The following is a 17,541-nucleotide window of genomic DNA, read 5'->3' as shown; positions in this document are numbered from 1 at the left end:
AATCCCCGGGGCTTCATGGGGACCTTCTGTTCCCCGTCCTCATGAAGAATACACAGAACCTACTCGTTTACTTTCCTTGAAAATGTTTTTTAAATATTCTTTTGATCAAATCTGACATTTTTAATCTGTTTTTTTTACTTTGTTTTCTACGTAACTTTTTTTTTCACATTTTTTTTGTGTTTTTAAATACGTAATTAAATTTTAAATTTATATAATTCCGGTATTTAATTTTTTTTTTTGTTGCAAATTCTATCTTTAATGAAATATTTACCTTTTTGAAGCAAATATGCAAATATTGATAAAGAATAAAGTTTAACTTTTTATCCAGGGTTGAATACTGATATGTGGATTCTGGACAGAAACTTTTGCTCCTTACTCTAATCAGCACCATTATTTCAATTTTTTAAAACACATTTTCATTGCAATGACATTTTGATAAATGATTCATTACCCGTTAGGATTATGAATGAATATGTATTGTGGCCGCATTCTAAAGAATTTTACACGTTTTGGGAAACGCATAGATAGTCTATAAATGTAAGACATTCTAGTTGGCCTTAATTTTTGCCCATACACATCTAACACATTATCAGCCAAAGATTATTTCCTAACAAGACCACTAAGTGACGCTTGCATTTAAAACCATGCCATTGTTACATAGTTCAAGCACGATCGTTTTTTATCGAATTTGTATTTGTCTATGGTTTGTAGTACTACCATAGAGCGTATATTTCAATTAGTGACTACAACACCACAGCAGGGTCAGCTCGTACTAAAAAGGACACTGTCCTGTGAAGAACTAGCGCTTAGGTGAGGGTTATCGAGAGAATAAAGTATAAACACATGTTCCTCTGGGAAAAAACACAGCGTGCTTGCAGATTTCTGCAGCTTTTTTGTCTTGAACTGTATTCGTTTTAGACGATTAACGTTGCTAAGTATTACTGGTGGTTTTCTATCTGGTAACTGGTAAATTGTGGTTTACGGGCGGGAGTTAAAGCGCCGTTTTTAAATATGGAGAAGTGACAGCGAAAACAACACAGATTACGTTGTTTGTGGTTTACGCTATTGGAATCTTTAAGTATGTTATTGCGTTTTGTACTCTTTCGACAGCTAAGTTAGCTAGATGTCCGTATCCACCCAATGAAATAATGACATTAGTGACTTTAATAATAGCTAGTTTATTGTGCTACACAGGTTAATTCAGTTGCATGGACGACTGTGTGGGGTGGTTCGGTAAATTCACTTAGCTATGATAACTAGCTTTGCTTGACAATATCTCGACTACGTCAGCTGAAGTTTGTGTTTTGTTGAAAGGAACTATTAGATAGCTAGCTAAAGCAAGTTAGCTTACCGTCAGCGTGATTTACATTTTAACAACGTGCCCCGTTTAGAGTCATTCGTCTAAGCAGTATTCGCTGGACGTTCGCATGTCAGTTACCGCTATCTAGCTAGTTAGCTAAAAAGGATTAGCGAAATCTAACGTTAGCAAGCAAGCTAACGTAAGCGGCTCACGAAGTCTAGCTAGTCCCAAAGTATTCCCTCGGGTTGTGTATCCACAACACACTGAGAAGGAAACGCTGCAAACTTGACTGCGGGTTGTTCTCGCCATGATGTAGCGTAAGGTTTCTAACGTTAGTCTAGCAGTTTTGCTAACCGCGTTTCCAAGTAACAAAGTATGCGATTACAGTTTCAACTGTGTCAACGTAGCGGCTACACAATCTGCTTGAGGCTTGAGCAGAATACCATGTTTTCACAGGCGGACCGCTCCTTAGGGGCGCGATGAACCACCCCGCCATGTCACAGTCTACTCCCCTGTTCCCGAACCTCAGTGCCTTGGCTGGCACACCAGCTGCTCTGTCAGCCTCCGACATGGAGCTACAGAAGATGCTTATTGACGAGCGGATGCGATGCGAGCACCATAAGACCAACTACCAGACCCTGAAGGCCGAACACACCAGGTGTGTACTGTGGTATGGGAATGTGAGCGAAACAGAGCGAATGCTCGCCATACACTTTTCAGCATGAAACTTGATGGCATTCTCAACAGCGTAGATATGAACGTATAGTACTTCATTTGGGTACACAGATACTGCTCCAGGTCACATTTGACCCAGTGGTACAGAAGAGCAATGGAGAATTCAGCAGAGTGCGAAGCAGGTTTTACAGACCCACGGAGAGGCAATGGGTGACGTCACAGTAGCTTTGTCCATATTTTTTACAGTCTCTGGTTAGATGTGTAGGCAAAAATTAGGGCCAACTAGAATATCTTAGATTTATAGGCTATCTATGCGTTTCCCAAAACGTGTAATATTCTTTAGAATGCGGCCACAATACATATTCATTCATTATCCTAACGGGTAATGAATCAGCACCCTGTCTATTACATATACTATATAATTAGGCTGGGCTCTTTTGAATAATTGTCAGAAATAAGAGAATCATTATGAAACTTTTTTTAAATGAAGAGACACAGTCAGTTTTGAACACCTTTACTACATCATTGAAATAAGACACAATAATGTATACTGGTACAGGTGAACACCATATTAAAATGCCCCTTTCCTCCTGGATTAACTGTCTTTGTGTCAAAACTGTAGACCTCAGGTTTTTCCTTTGAGCACGCTTAATTAATCTGGGGAATGAAAGCATTTCACTGCAATAAACTCACCATCACTCTCCTTTCACTTCCTTACGATGAGCACAGACAACTAACCCTGTAGCCTTGTGTGCTTAACTTTTGTTACAAAATGACTCACCAGCTCAATGGCATATGCTGTCCCCTTATGTGGCTACTGCCCAATGCGGATATGGATTTTATTCTTATATTGTGATCTGGTTTTAAGTAAACACAAGTTTATTCGGCAGATTAAAGCAAATCTTTGTCTTGAAAAGTAAAAAAAAAAAAATTTTTTTAAAAGAAGGTTCTGGAGAAGTTCTTTTCTGCATGCAGTCACACTGCAAAATTGTCTTTGTCGCTGGAAATCGTGAACATCTTATGTTTCGTTTTTAGTCCTCGGCTGAACGAGGGCGATACCAAGTACGCACGAGTTCTCAAAAAAGGGAACTGATCATATCCTGTGCACAGTAATGCCAGTACATTTTGCCTATTCTGGTAATGCAGTTGTTTTTACCACTGTACGAGATGAATATGTTAAATACCAGGGAGAAAATATGACTGAATTCAGACCAGGGCCTGGACCCCAGACATCTCTGTGCAAATATACGCTACATGGCCAAACGTATGTGGGCACCTGACATACGGACAGACAAGATCTCATCCAAAATTATGGGTGTTAATATGGAGTTGGTCCACCCTTTGCTGTTACAACAGCTTTCTGGGATGGCTTTACAGTAGATGTCGGAGCATTGCTGCAGGGATTTGCTTCCACTCAGCCAGAAGAGCATTAGTGAGGCCGGGTGCTGGTTGGGCGATTAGGCCTGGCTCGCAGTTTGCTTTATAATTGAGCCCAATGGTTTTGGATGGGGTTGAGGTCAGGACTCTGTGCATGCCAGTCAAGCTCTTCCACACATTGATCGCAACAAAACCATTTTTATATGGACCTCACTGTGTGCATGGGGGCCTTGCCATGCTGAATCAGGAAAGGACCTTCCCCAAACTGTTGCCAGTTGGAAGCACAGAATCGTCCAGAATGTCACTGCATTAAGATTTGCCTTCACTGGAAGTAAGGGGCCCAAAACCTTACAAACCGCCTCAGACCAAGGGGTGTCCAGATACTTTTGGACATATAGTCTATCTGCTATATATAAAAAGCCTGTCGCAGAACCTTCAAGTTTGCTGCTTGCGGTTTGTTGCTGTGATGTCACTGTGTCATTTCCTGGCCATTGCCCTTGTGACCCTACAGAAGTTGAATGTGTCCTTCGAAGTGGTGTTGGTGGGGGAGGGCAGCTCCCCCCTGGAGGTCAGCGTGCTGGATTGTGACACGGTGGAGCAGGCGAAGGAGAAAATTCTAGGGGCCTTCAAGAGCAAGTTTGGCTTCCCCTACAGTGGGAAGCTCCCAGACATTGACATTGGTGAGCATGCCCTTTCTGAAACTTCGCCTGCTGGATTTAATTAGTGGGTGGGTCCAGGTAATAGTGAGTGGGCCAGATTATTTAAGATTGAGATAGTGTCGCATTCACTTAAACAGGACAATACACTGGTTGCGTTGAAGTAATAACATCATATTTCATAAACAGTGTGCAGTCATTAGGCCGACTTCACAAAGTTAGAGTAATATTCACGTCACAGTTACAGTTGCTTTTCCACATTAGCAATACTACACTGGATCAGTATTTTGGGCCAGTGATATAATTGGGTTGCCTAGGCCCACAGTGCTACAACGTGCCACCGCCACTGGTCTTAACATCTTCTGAGCTTCACACAAGCAAAAGGGTCTGATTTGTTCAATAATGCAGGAACTGTGTGCTTACACAGTCAGGCAGTTGTCTGGCGCGCTGTCCACTTATTACTTCCCCTGTTAAAAGACAATATTCCCGCTCTCTTGTTGCTACTTCGGTACAGAAATGTGGTGAAAGCAAAAGACCAGACATCTATTGGTTCCCTAAACTCTTCTCTTCGTTCTCATTTCAGCATATGAGAAAGGAGGCCAGTCTGTCTTGCTACAGGAAGTGGATCAGACTTCAGAGGTCATGGGTTCCGTGACCATGCTCAACACCCTCAGGCACTACCAGGTGAAGGAGATCGTGCAAGCCAACCCAACCCAACCAGGCCAAATAAGGCCTTCTGTGTTCTCTTCTCTTCTCGACGACAGTGGTTTTATGACCTAATTTCACACATGTTCAAGTGCAGCAACAAAAGCAGAAGGAGTGTTCTGTCTGTTACGCTGTTAACAATGTCAAAATCCTTTTTTGCACTTTCGTTAAAAAATGTTACTGTAGCTACTTGCTGAACTTAGCCTTCAGAAACATTGCAGAAGCTTCACGTGCTGTACAGTGCTTTCTGCTGGTTCAAAATCCATTCAAGGAGCACCCCCCCCCCCCCCCCCCACACACACACACACACCACCACAGTGTGATTTCTAGCCTAGATATTGGATCCTTTCAAAGGCCTGACTTTTAACCGAAATGTTCATGTCCCAAGACCAAGTAAGGGCAGGACTAGATAAGGATAGGACCAGGATTAGATTAAAACTTTAAACCACATTATACTTATACTTATATTAAACCTCAATCCAAAGCATCACTGTACTTTTTACTCTCCTTTTCCAATAGACTTTTCCAAAGAACTCTATGTCCAAGAAGCAGAGATACAGATGGATGCATTGAGGGATGGCTTGGTTGATTGTTTGACTGATTGACTGGTTGATTGCCTGGCCGATTACTTGGAAGATCTATGTTTCCATACTGCTGGTCTGTTTTGCAGATTCCCGATGGAGCCTCTGTCAAAGTCATCACAAAACAAGCCCACGCCCCTTTGTGCACACAAGTCAGTTTGAAGGGTGAGTCGTGGCCTCTTCACAGACATCACAAACACAAGGTTTCTTTTTTCCATAGGGTGAGTGAGGGTGGGGGGGTAGGGGTTGCAGCGTGTTTCTCCTTGCACTCCGATGCATCGTAAGAGGCGTCAAGGGTCTCGTTCAAACAAACGGCCTCTTGGTGCGTGCCTCTACGGGCGAAGCTTCTCACATTCAGTGAGCGCGTTCTTCTTCCGCTGCCTCCTCGAGGGAAGCACACGCTCTCCGTTTCTCTTCTCCCAGGAGCTACACTCATTAAATGTTTTCCCTCAGGAGTGCCGTGCGTTAAATGTCTGTGTCCACGCGCCGGGAAAAAATTGGTTTGGAACATTTGCAGCGGTCCGGCAGTTGCAGACTGTGTCATTTCACCACCCTGTGAGTCTCGGAGGGAAAAGTAATCCTAAACCATGTGCGGTGTTTTGTGTGTTGCAGATGATAAGAACTACTCCATCAAGTACTTCCACTTGGTAAGCTGCACCATGACTCTCTCTAGTTTTTTTTCATAATATAATTAATCAACAAGAAATGAAAATGGCTTTGGAAACGGTTCTTCAGTAGGTGGGGCGGCAGCTGATCTTTGTTCCTTGATGCGTTCTGTCACAGATCGATCCTGATATTGATTGTGCCCAGGGATGGAATCCAGAGAGGAAGTAGCTGAAGCTCAAAGAGATCTATCTGACAAAACTGCTCTCCACCAAGGTACAGACGCTTAGACCTACTGTCCACAAAAGTACAGACACCTAAAACTGCTGTCCACACAGGTACAGACGCTTAGAACTGCTGTCCATACAGGTACAGACGCTTAGAACTGCTGTCCACAAAAGTACTGACGCTTAAAACTTCTGTCCACAAAGGTTTGCATGAGCCGTAACTTGTGGAGACTACAACCTACAAATTTGTGTGTGCGTGTGTGTGTGTGAATGAGAGGGAAAGGGAAATACAAAGCAAGAGAAAGACAAAAAAAAATAAATAAAATAAAATCTATCTAGGCCCACAGTGCTACAACGTGCCACCGCCACTGGTCTTAACATCTTCTGAGCTTCACACAAGCAAAAGGGTCTGATTTGTTCAATAATGCAGGAACTGTGTGCTTACACAGTCAGGCGGTTGTCTGGCGCGCTGTCCACAACTTGTTACTTCCCCTGTTAAAAGACAATATTCCCACTCTCATGTTGCTACTTCGGTACAGAAATGTGGTGAAAGCAAAAGACCAGACATCTATTGGTTCCCTAAACTCTTCTCTTCGTTCTCATTTCAGCATATGAGAAAGGAGGCCAGTCTGTCTTGCTACAGGAAGTGGATCAGACTTCAGAGGTCATGGGTTCCGTGACCTTGCTCAACACCCTCAGGCACTACAAGGTGAAGGAGATCGTGCAAGCCAACCCAACCCAACCCGGCCAAATAAGGCCTTCTGTGTTCTCTTCTCTTCTCAACGACAGTGGTTTTATGACCTAATTTCACACATGTTCAAGTGCAGCAACAAAAGCGGAAGGAGTGTTCTGTCTGTTACGCTGTTAACAATGTCAAAATCCTTTTTTGCACTTTCGTTAAAAAATGTTACTGTAGCTACTTGCTGAACTTAGCCTTCAGAAACATTGCAGAAGCTTCACGTGCTGTACAGTGCTTTCTGCTGGTTCAAAATCCATTCAAGGAGCACCCCCCCCCCCACACACACACACACACCACCACAGTGTGATTTCTAGCCTAGATATTGGATCCTTTCAAAGGCCTGACTTTTAACCGAAATGTTCATGTCCCAAGACCAAGTAAGGGCAGGACTAGATAAGGATAGGACCAGGATTAGATTAAAACTTTAAACCACATTATACTTATACTTATATTAAACCTCAATCCAAAGTATCCCTGTACTTTTTACTCTCCTTTTCCAATAGCCTTTTCCAAAGAACTCTATGTCCAAGAAGCAGAGATACAGATGGATGCATTGAGGGATGGCTTGGTTGATTGTTTGACTGATTGACTGGTTGATTGCCTGGCCGATTACTTGGAAGATCTATGTTTCCATACTGCTGGTCTGTTTTGCAGATTCCCGATGGAGCCTCTGTCAAAGTCATCACAAAACAAGCCCACGCCCCTTTGAGCACACAAGTCAGTTTGAAGGGTGAGTCATGGCCTCTTCACAGACATCACAAACACAAGGTTTCTTTTTTCCATAGGGTGAGTGAGGGGGGGGGGGGGGGAGTAGGGGTTGCAGTGTGTTTCTCCTTGCACTCCGATGCATCGTAAGAGGCATCAAGGGTCTCGTTCAAACAAACGGCCTCTTGGTGCGTGCCTCTACGGGCGAAGCTTCTCACATTCAGTGAGCGCGTTCTTCTTCCGCTGCCTCCTCGAGGGAAGCACACGCTCTCCGTTTCTCTTCCCCCAGGAGCTGCGCTCATTAAATGTTTTCCCTCAGGAGTGCCGTGCGTTAAATGTCTGTGTCCACGCGCCGGGAAAAAATTGGTTTGGAACATTTGCAGCGGTCCGGCAGTTGCAGACTGTGTCATTTCAACACCCTGTGCGTCTCGGAGGGAAAAGTAATCCTAAACCATGTGCGGTGTTTTGTGTGTTGCAGATGATAAGAACTACTCCATCAAGTACTTCCACTTGGTAAGCTGCACCATGACTCTCTCTAGTTTTTTTTCATAATGTAATTAATCAACAAGAAATGAAAATGGCTTTGGAAACGGTTCTTCAGTAGGTGGGGCGGCAGCTGATCTTTGTTCCTTGATGCGTTCTGTCACAGATCGATCCTGATATTGATTGTGCCCAGGGATGGAATCCAGAGAGGAAGAAGCTGAAGCTCAAAGAGATCTATCTGACAAAACTGCTCTCCACCAAGGTACAGACGCTTAGACCTACTGTCCACAAAAGTACAGACACCTAAAACTGCTGTCCACACAGGTACAGACGCTTAGAACTGCTGTCCACACAGGTACAGACGCTTAGAACTGCTATCCATACAGGTACAGACGCTTAGAACTGCTGTCCACAAAAGTACTGACGCTTAAAACTTCTGTCCACAAAGGTTTGCATGAGCCGTAACTTGTGGAGACTACAACCAACAAATTTGTGTGTGCGTGCGTGTGTGTGTGAATGAGAGGGAAAGGGAAATACAAAGCAAGAGAAAGACAAAAAAATATATATAAAATAAAATCTTTTTTTCTTGCAGTCCTCTCCTTTTTATTTTGATAAAGTGAGAGCACTTGTAGGCAGTTGGTGAACGTGTGATGGAGTTATGAAGTCGCTTTCAAAGCTCCCACTGAGAATCTCCATGGTTACCTCAATTAATTAATTCATTGTATTTGTATAGCGCTTTTCTGAACTTCCGAACGCTCAAAGTGCTTCACGGCGATGAGGGAGAACTCACCTCACCCACCACCAATGTGTAGCACCCACCCGGGTGCGCCAGAAAGCTCACCACACATTAGCGAAGGTGGAGAGGGAGAGAACATTTTTTAGCCAATTAAATCAGGGGATGATTTTGGTGGCAAGTCTGCGAGAGCAAGACCTGGGATTTGGCCAGGACACCGGGGAACCCCCTACTCTTTTGCGACGAGTGTCACGGGATCTTTAGTGACCACAGTTGAGGCCGGAACTCGGTTTAACGTTACGTCTCCTCCGAAAGATCCCTCATACCCCTCGTAACGTCTCATGCCTCACTCCTCAGGTGGCCGTGCACTCCTACGTGGAGAAGCTGTTCGGGTCGATTTGGGGCACCGCCAACAGCAGAGTCCCGCCCGCAGTCAAGTACTTCTTCGACTTCCTGGACGCCCAGGGAGAGAGCAAGAAAATCAGCGACCCGGATGTGCTCCACATCTGGAAAACCAACAGGTGCCTGACGTCGCTTTTCTCAGTCCCCACTGCGAGCCATACTCACTCACAACATCAGTTTCAGGCTCTAATGTGCATAGCAATAATAATAATAATAATAATAATAATAATAATAATATTACGTTTATATGACTGCATTACAGGTATTTAGCGGGCACTCTTATCCTGAGCAACCTGTGCATAGCTTCTGCATATTTACATAATATCCATATTATTCAGGTGGAGATATTGAAGCAATTTGGGTTAAGTACCCAAGGGTATGTTGTGAACATAAAAGTACAGATAAGTGAAGTTTGCTCTCCTATCTCTCATCCTCCCTGGGGTCCTCCACCTTCCCAGCCTGCCCCTGCGCTTCTGGGTGAACATTCTGAAGAACCCCCAGTTTGTGTTCGACATGGAGAAGACGCCACTTCTGGACAGCTGTCTGTCCGTCATTGCCCAGGCCTTCATGGACTCCTTCTCATTGGTCGAGCAGCAGCTGGACAAGGTAACCCGTACCGGACGTGAAGCCCCTGTCACAAAAATCATTCCGCTAGGACACATGTATTTATCATGGGGTGAAACTGGGCCAGTCCTACTGTAAGATTACTTAATAAATGGGCCTGTCCAGTCACAGGATCCAATTAGAAATTTAGACATTTCTCTGAAGAAACCGGAGGCAGTGGGATATCACCAGTTCACAGAACATTAAAAAGCCAAATCAGATCAGTCAGTTTCAGTAAATCCTCCCTGAGGTGAAATAAATGACATCCAGTCTAATTGGTGGCTGATACAGAAACTGAGAGGTGAAGATCCTGCTTAAAAAAATTTTTTAAAAGGGGATTTCTGTTACAAGCCTTACAACATACTCTTTAAATTTCCAATAAGCTATACTAACCGAAGATTTCAACGCGTCACTTCCAGCATTCTCCCACCAACAAACTCCTCTATGCCAAAGACATCCCCCAGTACAAGCTGGAGGTGAAGGCCTACTACAAGCAAGTGGGAGATCTGCCTGGGTTTTCCAGCGAAGATTTCAAGGCTTTCCTGCAAGAAAAATCAGAGGTAAAGTTGACAGACTGACCGATTCTCGCCTGCTTATTGAAGAACTGTCGTAATCTATGTGTGTGGTTGGGAGCAGACCTGGGTCAAATGCGCATTTGTTTTGGATTCAAATACTTTTCTATGCTTTACTGATCTTGTCTGGTGTATTGGAACCAATTAAATACACCAGAAAAAGTGTAAACCCTGGTCATGTTGGCAGGTTCAGTTACACCAGGCAAGATCAATAGAGCACAGAAAAGAATTTGAATCCAAAACAAATACGTATTTGACCCAGGTCTGGTTGGCAGCGTGAACATGAATTTGACATCAAGATAACGGGACAGTAAGAGATACTGTAGGTGGTGAGAGCTTTTTTCCTGCTAACCGTTTGCTTTGCTTTTTTCAGAAACACGAAAATGAATTCAACGAAACGGCCGCACTGCAAGAAATCTACAAGTACTTGCAGCAGAACTTCAACGCGGTAGGCTTTCGTTTTGTGATTCAGAAGGACCGACCTCATGTTCACCCAGACCATTCCTGTCCATTTGTAGAATAAACATCGTCGCGCGTTTCACGCGATGGTAACTGCCCACGCCGTCGGGGTGAAAACGGTTGCATCGTCCGTTGCGTTATTCTCCAGGAGTCAGAGCACACGCCTGTCGCAGAAGCAGCGGTCTGACTCCCGAGTTCACTCTTCTCTGGCGAGAACAAGTCATCAGAGGGCTTCTATTTGGAAGGAAGAAAAATTCTGCGTTCGGTACTTTCCACTTTCCACTCTCGTGGAAATGTCGCAAGCGTTTTTTTTTCTGCTTTGAGGGCTGAGGGCTGTTGCAAATGCTGTGCACATTTCCCGAACAGAGCAGTCATGATTTCATTGTCTCTGTTCAGTTTTTTAATAGTTCAATAGATATCACAATATTCAATTACTAACATAGTATAACAGTCATGAATAATTACTTGTAGTACTGGTGCAAATACGGCTACCATGCATCACCTAGGTGGGTGCTACACATTGGTGGTAGCACTGTAACACACTTTGTGTGTGAGAAAAGTGCTATATAAATGCAGGCCATTATTAATTCATTAATTCAGCCTGGCAGTTATACATCACAGCCTCACTCTTGCGGAACATGGCAATTTGTGGCAGCTGCCTTGCATGATAATAATAGAATCAAACACCTAATAATGGGAAGAATCAGAAAGTAGACTGTTGCTATTTGAATTGTCAGAATTCCATGGGTACATATCAGCCAATCAGAAGCCTGAAACAATGTGTGTGGTCAGACGAGCATACCAAGGCCAGACAAAATGTATCAATGTGATAATGCATTTGGAGCTCTGTGTGAGCATACCCTGTCACTGGAGACCTTGAGCCTCACTAGGGCAAGGCTGAGAGCTTTGTCTGGCTCAGTCCTTTTTTAGATAGAAAGGCATTTGTTACTGTTTTACACAGACTGAAGGAAAATGTCAGACTTTTCGATGACAGGAAGATTGTTCATCCACTGCAGAAAGACACAGTAATCTTTGGTGACTCGTGTCATCTATTACATCCACAGGTAGAGGAGAAGCTGGTACAGAATGGGGCTTCCAGTGAGCTGAAGGAGAAGCTGCAGCATACTGTCAGTACATGGCGGTGTGTGGCAGTGTGTCGCAGTGCTTGGCAGTACATGGCGGTATGTGGCAGTGCTTGGCAGTTCTCAGCAGTACATGGTGGTGTGTGGCAGTGCGGTGCGTGGCGGTATGAGCAGTGGCTGCGCAGGCGTTTCGGGCTCCGCTACATTCTTCTGCGCCAGCGCAGCTCTTTGCAGCCGCTCCTTGGCCTGGCTGTACTTCTCCTGCAGCTCAGTGTCCCTCTCCTGCAGCTTGTGCTTCTCCTCCAGCCACTCCACACGCTGTTCCTCCAGCGCCCTGAGGGGGGAGCCAGAGTGGATGCAGGGCAGGGGAGACAGAGCGACAGACAGAGTGATAGACAGGCAGACAAACATGGACATACAGACAGACCAACACAGACAGACAGCAAATGAAGTGTCACAGATGGACACAACACAGCGACCCTCAAGGGAGCAAGGACACACAAACAAAATAATTTTTTTGTGCAGTGTGGAAGGAAGTTTAACAGAGTGGTGCGCTGAACTAAACTGAAAAGTATAACCCTCCTAATCAAATTCTGTCCAGGCACACGAGGGTCTTCAAGCCTGCAGAAAATGCCATTTCTAAAAGACTCCTCATAAATGACACGTCTTCCCGCTCGGTAACAATTCGTTTCAGAAACGACCACGATGACGCACTCCTCTAAAAGACGGCGTTGGAGACGCTCGTGCGGCTGAAGACGCTTCGGTTTCGCTTGTCTGTCGCGCGAGCCTCACGCCGCGGGCGGAGCCGCTGGGACCCGCGAGAAACAGACACGCCCACTTAAAGAGCGAAGGTCAGTCGCCCTCTACATCCCGGCGGGACCCCCCGAATGCAAATTCGACAAAGTCACGCTGACGGGAGACTGGGTCTGACTTCTCAGAAGTTGGGCCTACACGCTTCACAAGAAGACGCACGGGGCTGTCTTCACAAGCGTTTCAGTCCCGTAATGAGACAAACGCTTACTTTCTCTTTCAGGAAGAAAATATGAACTTGAGTTATCCAACTGGTAAATCTTGAAATGAGTCAAACTGCCTCACCGCAATATTTTCGTCTTCACTAGAAAAAGTATTATAAATAAGATTTCAAGTCTAAAGATAAGCCTAAGACACTTGTTGAGATGGACTTTTTTTTTTTTGCTTTTTTTTTTTTTTGCAGAGTTGCAGGCAGTGGGGCCTTGTGGGCCTGGCTGCGTGTGTGGGGCCTACCTCTCTGCTTTGTGCTGGGCCTGGCTGTGCGTGTGTGGGGCCTACCTCTCTGCTTCTTGCAGGGCCTTGGGGGCCTGGCTGCACGTTTGGGGCCTACCTCTCTGCTTCGTGCTGGGCCTGGCTGTGCGTGTGCGGGGCCTACCTCTCTGCTTCGTGCTGGGCCTGGCTGTGCGTGTGTGGGGCCTGGCTCTCTGCTTCGTGCTGGGCCTGGCTGTGCGTTTGGGGCCTACCTCTCTGCTTCGTGCTGGGCCTGGCTGTGCGTGTGTGGGGCCGACCTCTCTGCTTTGTGCTGGGCCTGGCTGTGCGTGTGTGGGGCCTACCTCTCTGCTTTGTGCTGGGCCTGGCTGTGCGTTTGGGGCCTACCTCTCTGCTTCGTGCTGGGCCTTCTCGGCCTGGCTGCGAGCGGTCCTCAGCTCCTCCTTCAGTCGGTCCAGCATCTCGCGCAGCCTGTGATTGGCCTCCAGCAGCTCCGCCTCCGAGCGGCCCAGCGTGCCCAGCTGCACGCTCATCTCCTGGTTTCTCTGAGGGGTTACCGTGGCAGCAGTCAGACAGACGCGCGCAGAGAGAGGCTACCCGCGCTCTTTCTGAAAGACGCAGACCGTTGTCCACTTCCAGGTTTACGTGCATGTATTTTTACACGCTTTACAGATTCCTCTTTTGAGAACAACTGTCTGGCAGGTGACTGACACCCAACAGTATGGATTCAATATGGTGAGCGACAGCTGTCAGCCTGGATTCTACCTGTGTTTGAAAGACCACTGTCAGTGTGTTCTATGTGCGGTGTGTGAAAGACCACTGTCAGTGTGTTCTATGTGCGGTGTTTGAAAGACCACTGTCAGTGTGTTCTATGTGAGGTATGTGATTGACAGTCAAAATATTCTGCATTAGCCGGGTCTGTGAGCAGCAGCAGTGGGTATGCATCATGCACAGCGGTTAACCTAGTTACATGGAGCTGCAATGTTATGAAATGAGCCAGTTTCAGTGGTTGACCTAGCGCCTGCTTACCAGTCTGAGTTCTTCATTCTCCTGTTTCTCTCGCGTCAGCTCATCCTGCTGCAGCCCCTGCTGCTGAACTTCGACCCTGCGGAGTGACATCACAGTTGCTGAGCAACGCTCACTTGCCAGACAGCAAAAGCCCTTTCTCAGAACAGGCCTCGAACTGCGCATCAGACAGCACAAGGCATCCTACTCGCACATAACTGTTCACGACATCTCCGCAACCAATCAGAAACTTGCATATCATATTCATGATCAAGACAATAAATTTTCTTTTTTGTTTCAGAGGCCACAAATGAATCGTTTCCTGCAACTCGCTTCTAGACTGTATCCAGACTTAACCACACTGCATTTACACTGGGCACAGTCAGATGCAGCTCAAGAGTCACATGGTAGCCGCATTGAAAGGCGAACGCTACTTGTTGCCTAAAACGTGAAACCCTGACAACTCACTACCCGTTTTGTTGCGCCTCTCATTGGGGGCTGGTTACAACAGGTGACATTATGGGCCTATCGGTTGTCCTGTGCATCTCAGAGAGGCAGGTGCATTCAGACTCGTATCCGTCTCAAATGAGTCTCGCACCACCTCCTGAAACGGTTTCGGCGATCGGAATGGAATCTGTTCCTGATGCATCTTGGGTGCAGTTTACACACTCGTTTTTATGTGGATAGTCCCAGTCTGGACATAATCCGGATGCTCGAGAATCGGTGTACCGACCAAGAGTAAAATGGGGCCTCAGTTCCCTTCTGCGGGACAGGCTTGTTGCAATATGACTGGTTGGCGGCAGCTATTTGTGAAGCAGTGAGAAAGTGGACATCAGTTGCAAATTCATCACCCAACTCGGTCTGAGAGAGAGACAGAGAGAGAGAGAGAGAAAAAGAGGAAGTGGCCAGAAAGCTCACCTCAGGCTGTGCGCCTCCCTGCGGGCGGTCTCCTCCCCCAGCTGTGCGGCTCGGAGGCGCTCCTCCCACTCCTCCTTCTGGGAGCTCCCCGCCGCCTCCTGCAGCGCCCTCTGCTGCTCCAGCTCGGAAATGCGGTTCTCCAGCTCCAGCCTGGACACGTACAGCAAAGTTTCACCAAAAATGGCCTCTTTAAGTTAAGAATATTCATGGTAATGATTACATTCATTTTACCAAAATGGAACAAGAGGCTATAGCATGAGACAGTTAAGAGAACACTTTGGGATCTACTCGTCAGTGATTACTTGAGTAACACTCATGGAAATTAAACAAGTAAAATACATCAAAAAAGCCGGATGACGAGTTTAAAAGGTAAAAAAAAAAAAGCAGTAACACAATGGGGAAAAACGTCGGGTAGCATTGTTCAGCAGGCTTATAATGGCAACCGTGACTCGACCTCCTCGTGCACCTCTGCTCAACGGCCATCTCTGGATGAGCCAAACCTGCAGAGTCATTTGTTGCCAGTAATACCAAACCAGGGGGAAGGAAAGGAGAGGGGCTGCACCAGTAATGTTAAGCCAGAGGCAAGGAGAGGGGCTGTACCTGTAACACCATGGCTATGTCCCAATTCAGCCTCTACACCCTCTTTCACTACCTCTCAGCTGGGAGCACAACACCCACCACATTGAATCTGTCAAGATACTTCATCCAGTCTCTTTACACTACAGGTGGAGACAGCCCGAACAACCACTGAAACCAATCCACTGAAAGCCAAAACACATAGGGGATTCTTCAATGCATACATACATAAATACCAACTGCACAGGCTGATAATGTTGCCGGTTGATAAAGGTAAATTCAGCAGACTGTGCAGTTTTGCTTACATAGAATAGCTAGATTAAATAGAAACAAAAATTGAAACTGAGCTGCTCTATGCCTTCACAGAAAGAAATCACAGCAAAACGAAACAGAGAGAACGGGTTCCAAAGTGAGCATTCGCTGTTTCGCTCACATTCCCATACCACAGTACACACCTGGTGTGCTCGGCCTTCAGGGTCTGGTAGTTGGTCTTATGGTGCTCGCATCGCATCCGCTCGTCAATAAGCATCTTCTGTAGCTCCATGTCGGAGGCTGGCAGAGCAGCTGGTGTGCCAGCCAAGGCACCGAGGTTCGGGAACAGGGGGGTAGACTGTGACATGGCGGGGTGGTTCATCGCGCCCCTAGGGAGCGGTCCGCCTGTGAAAACATGGTCTTCTGCTCAAGCCTCAAGCAGATTGTGTAGCCGCTACGTTGACACAGTTAAAACTGTAATCGCATACTTTGTTACTTGGAAACGCGGTTAGCAAAACTGCTAGACTAACGTTAGAAACCTTACGCTACTTCATGGCAAGCACAACCCGCAGTCAAGTTTGCAGCGTTTCCTTCTCAGTGTGTTGTGGATACACAACCCGAGGGAATACTTTGGGACTAGCTAGACTTCGTGTGCCGCGTACGTTAGCTTGCTTGCTACTGTTAGATTTCGCTAATCCATCTTAGCTAACTAGCTAGATAGCGGTAACTGACATGCGAAAGTCCAGCGAATACTCCTTAGACTAATGACTCTAAACGGGGCACGTTGTTAAAATGTAAATCACGCTGACTGTAAGCTAACTTGTTTTAGCTAGCTATCTATTAGTTCTTTTCAACAAATCAACAAAACACAAACTTCAGCTGACGTAGTCGTGATATTGTCAAGCAAAGCTAGTTATCATAGCTAACTTAACTTACCGAACCACCCCACACTGTCGTCCATGCAACTGAATTAACCTGTGTAGCACAATAAACTAGCTAATATTAAAGTCACTAATGTCATTATTTCATTGGGTAGATACGGACATCTAGCTAACTTAGCTGTCGAATGAGTACAAAACGCAATAACATACTTAAAGATTCCAATAGCGTAAACCACAGACAACGTAATCTGTGTTGTTTTCGCTGTCACTTCTCTATATTTAAAAACGGCGCTTTAACTCCCGCCCGTAAACCACAGTTTACCAGTTACCAGATAGAAAACCACCAGTAATACTTAGCAACGTTAATCGTCTAAAACGAATACAGTTCAAGACAAAAAAGCTGCAGAAATCTGCAAGCACGCAGTGTTTTTTCCCAGAGGAACATATGTGTTTATACTTTATTCTCTCGATAACCCTCACCTAAGCGCTGGTTCTTCACAGGACAGTGTCCTTTTTAGTACCAGTTGACCCTGCAGTGGTGTTGTAGTCATTGAATTGAAATATACGCTCTATGGTAGTACTACAAACCATAGACAAATACAAATTCGATAAAAAACGATCCTGTTTGAACTATGTAACAATGGCATGGTTTTAAATGCAAGCGTCACCTAGTGGTCTTGTTAGGAAATAATCTTTGGCTGATAATGTGTTAGATGTGTAGCCAAAAATTAGGGCCAACTAGAATATCTTACATATATAGGCTATCTA

General features: G+C 45.6%; 2 protein-coding genes and 1 long non-coding RNA gene across 7 annotated transcripts; 2 read left to right on the top strand and 1 right to left on the bottom strand.

The window, feature by feature from the left end:
• The first annotated feature begins 274 nt into the window (after nt 1-274).
• LOC135246661 (uncharacterized) lies at nt 275-4,001 on the top strand. The gene is made up of 3 exons (XR_010327839.1): nt 275-1,233; nt 1,757-1,958; nt 3,864-4,001. It is a non-coding gene; the product is annotated as an uncharacterized LOC135246661 (long non-coding RNA).
• A 1,382-nt stretch (nt 4,002-5,383) lies between these two features.
• Nucleotides 5,384-15,068, top strand: LOC135246659 (plexin-C1-like). The gene is made up of 13 exons (XM_064320005.1): nt 5,384-5,459; nt 5,907-5,941; nt 6,078-6,173; nt 6,733-6,833; nt 7,518-7,593; nt 8,047-8,081; nt 8,218-8,313; nt 9,142-9,305; nt 9,645-9,792; nt 10,209-10,349; nt 10,735-10,809; nt 11,885-12,001; nt 14,210-15,068. The coding sequence occupies exons 3-13, from the start codon at nt 6,107-6,109 to the stop codon at nt 14,255-14,257; spliced, it is 1,068 nt and encodes a 355-aa protein (XP_064176075.1). The 5' UTR covers nt 5,384-5,459; nt 5,907-5,941; nt 6,078-6,106; the 3' UTR covers nt 14,258-15,068.
• LOC135246660 (centrosomal protein of 83 kDa-like) lies at nt 10,220-17,416 on the bottom strand. 5 transcript variants are annotated; one of them, XM_064320007.1, is made up of 8 exons: nt 16,829-16,977; nt 16,096-16,297; nt 15,065-15,214; nt 14,171-14,246; nt 13,529-13,686; nt 12,107-12,236; nt 10,844-11,054; nt 10,220-10,331 (listed from the first exon to the last, which is right to left on the bottom strand). In XM_064320007.1, the coding sequence occupies exons 1-7, from the start codon at nt 16,851-16,853 to the stop codon at nt 10,851-10,853; spliced, it is 945 nt and encodes a 314-aa protein (XP_064176077.1). In that variant the 5' UTR covers nt 16,854-16,977; the 3' UTR covers nt 10,220-10,331; nt 10,844-10,850. The 5 variants fall into 5 exon arrangements, with proteins under 5 accessions (XP_064176077.1, XP_064176078.1, XP_064176079.1 ...); XM_064320008.1 differs by lacking the exons at nt 10,220-10,331; nt 16,829-16,977 and adding an exon at nt 17,254-17,416 and having other exon boundaries at nt 10,415-11,054; XM_064320009.1 differs by lacking the exons at nt 10,220-10,331; nt 16,829-16,977 and adding an exon at nt 16,984-17,201 and having other exon boundaries at nt 10,415-11,054.
• Nucleotides 17,417-17,541: the final 125 nt, after the last annotated feature.

This window comes from Anguilla rostrata, unplaced genomic scaffold (assembly GCF_018555375.3).
Source record: "Anguilla rostrata isolate EN2019 unplaced genomic scaffold, ASM1855537v3 scaf0662, whole genome shotgun sequence".
Lineage (NCBI taxonomy): Eukaryota > Metazoa > Chordata > Actinopteri > Anguilliformes > Anguillidae > Anguilla > Anguilla rostrata.
The sequence above is the reverse complement of the archived record's forward strand: the minus strand, read 5'-3'. Positions and strand labels throughout refer to the sequence as shown.

Bases quoted from the DNA above. Each gene is read 5' to 3' on its own strand.
- LOC135246659 (XM_064320005.1), top strand. From the start codon at position 6,107: ATGGAATCCAGAGAGGAAGTAGCTGAAGCTCAAAGAGATCTATCTGAC. The intron at 6,834-7,517 runs GTGAAGGAGATC...TCTGTTTTGCAG, and splicing joins ACACCCTCAGGCACTACAAG to ATTCCCGATGGAGCCTCTGT. The intron at 12,002-14,209 runs GTATGTGGCAGT...CTCTCGCGTCAG, and splicing joins GTGCTTGGCAGTACATGGCG to CTCATCCTGCTGCAGCCCCT.
- LOC135246660 (XM_064320007.1), bottom strand. From the start codon at position 16,853: ATGGACGACAGTGTGGGGTGGTTCG. The intron at 16,298-16,828 runs GTAAGTTAAGTT...ATGTTTTCACAG, and splicing joins CGACAGTGTGGGGTGGTTCG to GCGGACCGCTCCCTAGGGGC. The intron at 11,055-12,106 runs GTAGCGGAGCCC...CCTTCCAAATAG, and splicing joins CTGCGCTGGCGCAGAAGAAT to AAGCCCTCTGATGACTTGTT.